This window comes from Nicotiana sylvestris, chromosome 8 (assembly GCF_000393655.2).
Source record: "Nicotiana sylvestris chromosome 8, ASM39365v2, whole genome shotgun sequence".
NCBI classification, from domain to species: domain Eukaryota; kingdom Viridiplantae; phylum Streptophyta; class Magnoliopsida; order Solanales; family Solanaceae; genus Nicotiana; species Nicotiana sylvestris.
In genome coordinates this window covers 23,719,495-23,725,897 of record NC_091064.1, presented here as the reverse complement: position 1 = coordinate 23,725,897, position 6,403 = coordinate 23,719,495, and the positions used below count along the sequence as shown (strand labels likewise).

General features: G+C 35.2%; 1 protein-coding gene across 1 annotated transcript; it reads right to left on the bottom strand.

Moving 5' to 3' along the window:
* Positions 1-2,706: 2,706 nt before the first annotated feature.
* LOC104223406 (protein CURVATURE THYLAKOID 1B, chloroplastic) lies at positions 2,707-5,392 on the bottom strand. The gene is made up of 6 exons (XM_009774839.2): positions 4,836-5,392; positions 3,809-3,942; positions 3,626-3,712; positions 3,455-3,517; positions 3,041-3,078; positions 2,707-2,933 (listed from the first exon to the last, which is right to left on the bottom strand). The coding sequence occupies exons 1-6, from the start codon at positions 5,002-5,004 to the stop codon at positions 2,876-2,878; spliced, it is 549 nt and encodes a 182-aa protein (XP_009773141.1). The 5' UTR covers positions 5,005-5,392; the 3' UTR covers positions 2,707-2,875.
* Positions 5,393-6,403: the final 1,011 nt, after the last annotated feature.

Below are 6,403 nucleotides of genomic sequence, written 5' to 3'. Positions count from 1 at the left end.
AAAACCCACTTTTAAATGAAAGAATGGTTGATTTGAGAATTGTGTCGGATGGCCTTGTCTTCATGAAAGGCGCCATCACGACTGGGTCCGGTTTGGGATCGTGACAACGTAGTTTCCTAGAGATATCGTATTCTGTTAGTACTACACTTATATTTTGTTCAGGATATTTAGTCCAGTAGGTGTCTTGACTGCTTCTCGTCACTACTCCACTGAGGTTAGTCTTGATACTTACTAGGTACCGCTGTGGTGTACTTATACTACGCTTCTGCACAATATTTGTGCAGATCCAGGTATTTCGGAATCAGTCGATCATTTGCTAGTTGTACAGATCTTGATGTGGAGACTCAAGGTAAACCTGTTGCTGCAGTCGCAGGCTTCAGAGTCACTTTTGATTTTGTATTAGATTGTTTATCCTTATTTCGAAACAGTTGTATTTAGAGGTTCTAGGAAACTCTGTAGAGCTTATGACGTGTACTACCGGTTTTGGGATTGTAAATTTGTATAGAGACTTCAAATTTGAAATTGTTAGATGTGAGTTATATATTGTTGTTATTTCAGTTAAATGTTCAGCTTACTTAGTCCCTAGGTGCCATCATGATACCCAATGGAAGGAAATTTAGGTTGTGACACAGTGATATGTTCTGGCCAATCAAATGCGGCCTTGTCACATTTCAATTTGATTGGTCGAAAAGAGTTTGTTCTTATGATAACGTGTCCCTCCCACAATTATAAATAGGGGTCTTCATAACCCAAAAAAGACACCAGAAGTTATAGCAAGAAGCAAGAGAGAGCTCGTGGATCAGACACTGCAGATTTCTTTAAAAGCTACAAGCATTTAAGTGTTCTAAGGATTAAAAGATCAAGACAAAAATCCAAGAACAAGCTGCAAGCCCTTGGATTAAAAATACGAAGATCATGCCTCAAGCACTTGGATTAAAATAAAATAAAATTCAAAATTTAGCTCGAAGGCTCTTTTATTAACTGTTGAAAAGTAGAATCAGAAGAATCATAGAGATTGTAACGCTCAAATTATTTAAAATAAAATACTTCGATAGTTGCAATATTTTTTGGTCTCGATTATTTTTATCGACGCAACTTATTGTTACTTTAAGTTGTCCTCAACGATCAGTTGAACACCTTAATTGAGCTTATTTTCAGCTAGACACTTCATTTATTCACAAAAAAAGATCAACTAAGCACCTGACACTGTTAACCCCCATCACGTGAAATGCGCTCTCTAACACGCGAGTTGCCTACCTAAAATTAGGTTTATCATTTTCTTTTCCTAAAAACAATGTGGACCCACCCTAAATAACCTTCTTCTTCAAGTCTTTTCCACCCACCTCCAACTCAAACCACCATTATTACACACCAACGAAAATATACAAAATCCTCACATTAAACTACCTTTTTTATACTACCAATCAAGAAAATTACAAATCGAGCAGGACCTTCGGCTCTGCCGTTAGATCTCGACCTAGGAAAATTTTCCAATCTTTTTCACCCACTTTCTTTCTTCCTTTAATCGAAGCAAATGTGGAAGGACATGTAATTTCTGTTGCTGGTGGATAACAGAGAGGAGAAGGAGCGTGCTTAAGAATTTCACAATATTCTCATCTACTTGAATTTCAAACTGAAAAATCATAGAAAATCCTCTATGTAAAAGACCATAAAATATTGAAGATGGTGGGAATATTCATTTCCGCACTCGCACATGGATGGCTCTTTCTTCCTCCATTGTTGCACTTCAAAGCACAATAAAAGAATTTAAGATGATAAAAAGAGATATTAGTCGGTGACTAGGGAGGAGATACGGTGGAGCTTGAGCGGCGCTTAAGATTCTTGGCTGAAATTAAGAAATTTCATTAGTGTTTGGTGGAGAAACGTTGATGTAGCGGCGTAGATTACAGTGGATAGGGAGAGTGACTCAAGGTGGTTTCATGGTGGTTTTGGGATAGCCCCGTTGGCGAAGATCCAGCCAGCGGCTATTGGAAAGAAGAAGGTTTGATTTTTTTTAATAAGAATATTTGTTTCTAAAAATCACATGTCATTTAATGATTGGTATGTTTGTCACGTCATCCGTGATTGCACCTCACGCATGATGTTTATCGGACTCGAGTGTTTAAAGACACACTTTTGTGAATGAATGGAATGTCTAGCTGAAAATGGGCTCAGTTAAGGTGTCCAACTGATCGTTTGGGAAAACTTAAAGGGGTCGTTTATATATTTCGCCTTTTAGAAGTTTTTCTTTTTTTTCGGAATTTTTTTTCACTTTTTGGCGAACTTAGTGTTTGGCCATGAAAATTTCAAATTTCACTTCGAGTTGAATTTCAGAAATTTCGAAATTTGAAAAACTCCAAAAAGCTATATTTCAAAATTTCCACTTCAAAGCACTCTCAAAAATTCAGAAATAGCTCCAATTTGTTTTCATATCCAAACACAACCCTAATTTTCAACTTGAATTTTTCCCCTCTTTTTTATGTAATTTCACAAATCTTATGTCCAAACGCCCACTTAAAGTTGAAAGTTGAAGAATGAACTGAGAAGGCGCTTATGTCATTAAAACCATATGGTAACATGTTTGTTGTACAATTTCTTTTAAGCCGTTAATTACCAAAAACATGGATCTACTTGAAAGTATTGATATACATAAACTTCCAACTGCTAAAGAAAAACATATAAAGATGAGAGAATGAAAAGACAATGTACAAATAAGCAATATATAGACATAGTTTATTTGAGTTTTATTCTGTTAGAATATTAAGACAGCAAAAGAACAAAGCAGAGTTTACATTTTGAAGTGCAAAGCTGCAAGATTGCTCAACTGAAATCTATTTTGATCATGTCTCTGCGGCAGCATTAGGACACTTTCTTTTCAGCTGCTCCCAATTACTTCCTTGTACAAATCCTTGATCTTTGATATCAAAGCTTCTCTGTTAACGGCAAAATGTTATAAGAAGAGAGGTAAGTAGTGACGAACACGACGTATGAATAATAAACTTAGCTTCCACTAATTCGTATTTCAACGAAATGGGATTACCTGTCTGGTTTGAAGACCAAGTTCTTGTAAGCAAACCACTGCAGAGGAAGACAGATCCAAGAAAATTAAAGAAGAATAAAGTGAATTTGAGTTCAAAAAATTTGGTGGTTGATTGCATAGTTCAAAGCTTTACCAGATTAAAAGAAAGGATTTAACTTATATACACTAACTAACAGTTTAAGACCTTTATTTACCTATCATGTAATTATCAGTTATAATAGGGTACTTGACGTAGACAATTACACTGACATTTAAATACTTGAAAACTTTTGACATTATAAGTTTATATAAGTTATAAGACCAAAAGAAAAGGCTACGAGATCTAGGAGGAACTAATTGTCGTTGATCATTCGACTATATAAAATTACATAGCATACATTATAGTGACCAAAAGTGATGAATGTTTCAACTTACACCGGTGTAACCAATTCCTACAAGCTCAAGAACACCAGGAATCAGAGGAAGCCTGTCAATTGCCTGCAACAATTAAGCACATCCTTTTGTCAAGCTTGTAATAGTTGAACTAAAATGGAAACCAAAAGGTCCTAAGTTGGCAAATAGTAAGTAGTTAGAATAAAAGAGTACCGAGATAACTCCAGTGGAGCTCCATAGTAGAAGTAGTGCAGCAACACCGAGTGAGCTGACTGCGTACTTATCGTCAAGTTTGTCCCACTGAAAGAAGAAATTTGGTTGGTATCAAGAATCAGGCGGAGCAAGTCAAGAACCAAGTGAAGTGAAAAAGCTATTAATATATCAGTAGGTCCTTACAGCTTCTTGAATTTTTTGGAGAAGCTCAGATGGTAACTCAGTGGTTGCCATATCAGCTGATGATGCCTCTGTAGTAGTTGCAACCTCTCCAGTAGACGTTGCCATTGCGACTACATTCCTTGCAATCTTACGACCTGCATCACAGCGCATCCGAGGCAAGAAATTACAATGGCACCAATAACTTTTTAGTATGAAGTATAGTGTGCATTACTTCTTCCGTTCTAATTTATATACTTTTTTGCTAAATGTATGACCAATTATGACATTTTTTCCTTTTTAGTCTGTTACAAAAAGAATGACACTTTTTTATATTTCGAATCAATTTAACTTTAAACTTCTCATTTTACCCTAAACGACATGTTCTTATAGCAACATAAATGTCATGTAATATTTAGGACAATGAGTTATAACGGTACTTTTGATATGTGCTATACGTCTTCTTTAATTCATCAAACTCTGTGCTCAGTCAAACATGACTATATATAAAAATAAATGGAGTATCTTTTTACCATCATTGTACGATATAACATAAATTCACGTGCGTGAACTTGCTCACATTGCTAGTCCCACAGATAAGGAGGAGTGGTGCGGTGAGTTAACAGACTAGTAAAACTAGTCAATTTCGACAATATAAAACACGATGAAACGTGCTGACCTAGACACACAACACATCTTCAATGGAACGACATGAACAATGATGATTTCATATTGCCAACCTTAATTTGTTTGCGAGTAAGTAATTGTTTTGTTGTTGTGTAATGTATGATACAAATTACCATTTTTACACTATGTGTTCGATCAAATGCCGAGGGTCTATCGAAAACAGCCTCTCTGCCTGCTTCAGGTAAGGCGGCGTACACCCTACCCTTCCCAAACCCCACTTGTGGAAATACACTGGGAACATTATTGTTGTTGTTGTGTTCGATCAAATATAATGGCAAGCGGAACAGAGAGGCAATTCAAGACTTGAAAAAACAAGATAAAAGGGGAAAGAAATTAGTGGGCATCCAAGAAAAGAGTCACTTACAGTAGGCAGTGGTTCTGGCAGCACGGCTTTGGACGGCAGGTGGGGGAGGGAGGGTCGGTAGGGTGACACATTGGGAGGACGCAGCAGCAGCTGACTGACGAGTTGTCTTGCCGTCGACCAAAGTCGATGAAGAGGAAAGAGTAAGTGAAGGGGAGGTAGTTGAGGCCATTGCTTTGAACTCCCCTTTCAAGTTCCTAAGTTTAGTTCTTGTTGAAAAAAAACTAAGTTAGATTGCTTTTCTTGATAACCAAATAAATGGCCAAGATTAAAATTTTAGAATTTTAAAGAAGAAAATATTTATTGAATTATTCTGTTGATGGTTTTTTCTCAATCTGGGATATTTTTTCTGATTGTCAATCGTGAAATTTAAGATTTCTTGGACCTCTCAAAAGTAATAAGAACCACCCATTTCAGGGATGAACCCTTATCATCATCTGCCATTCTGCCTTTCTCATCATCCATCTGGACAGTAACTAGTCGCTGACATGGCTCTCTGGATAGGGCTTTTATGGTGCTCTTTCATTGAACATTTGGTCTTTGTTAAATCGCCCCTATGCCTTAATCTAGTGCTTCTTTTTTGTTACTATATGGTATTCATATGGCACTCATCACCAAGGGCGGCCGTAACATAAAGCAAGTAACGCAATTACGCCCCACATTTATTGGGTCCTAATTTTTGTTATACTTAATAGATTATGTATAAGTTTTTAAAAAGGTTACGTGAAGTGAAAAAAATTAATTTCTTTCTTTAACAAGTATAGAGAAGAAGGATTTACAACTGCTATGATTTCTGCCACGAAAATTGCACTTGAAATGAATATCGAACCCGAATTTCGTAAGAAACGTATGATATATAAAAAGTAACAATTTGATGAGAATGTTGATAATAAAATCTCAAAATCTTTCGAATAAGTCTTTTGGAGTTGATTGCTTTATATATAGTAGACAAGGCTATTTTTTTCACTTCAAAATAGATTTGATCAATTCGAAGCAAATGAAAATACTTTTGATTTTCTATTTAACGGTAAAAATTAAGATCACTAGATCGTGAAAATTTGAAAAAATATTACCTTAATCTTGAATGTTCCTTAAAGCATAATAATCAATTCGATATTGATGATTTATATTTATTTTCAGAATAAACTATTACGAAAAATAGTACAATTAGAAGATAACAGTTTAATTGATACACTCAGTGAAATAAAAAGATTTGATTCTTTTTTCAATGCATATATTACTTATGGAATAATGTTAATAACTCTTGTTATCGTCGCTTCTGCGGAAAGAAATTTTCAAAATTAAAATTGATGAAATCTTACCTAAGAACAACAATGTTTCAAGAAAGGTTAAATGGATTAGCTATATTGTCAATTAAGAAAGACTTATTATGAGTTATTGATTATAAGAAAATCATTAATAACTTTGTACTTAAGAACCGCTAGAAAAATAGGCTTTCAAATAAATAAATAAATATTTTTTTTTTAAAGTTAAGGCCCCTCATAAAGTTTGGTTTTAGGCCACAGAATTCGTTGGGCCGCCTCTGGCACTCACTTGACTAATTCAAATTT

Excerpts from the sequence above, each read along its gene's own strand:
- LOC104223406 (XM_009774839.2), bottom strand. The coding sequence starts at position 5,004 with ATGGCCTCAACTACCTCCCCTTCACTTACTCTTTCCTCTTCATCGACT. Across the intron at positions 3,518-3,625 it reads GCTCCACTGGAGTTATCTCG|GCAATTGACAGGCTTCCTCT; the intron begins GTACTCTTTTAT and ends TAATTGTTGCAG. Across the intron at positions 3,079-3,454 it reads TAGGAATTGGTTACACCGGT|TGGTTTGCTTACAAGAACTT; the intron begins GTAAGTTGAAAC and ends CTTCCTCTGCAG.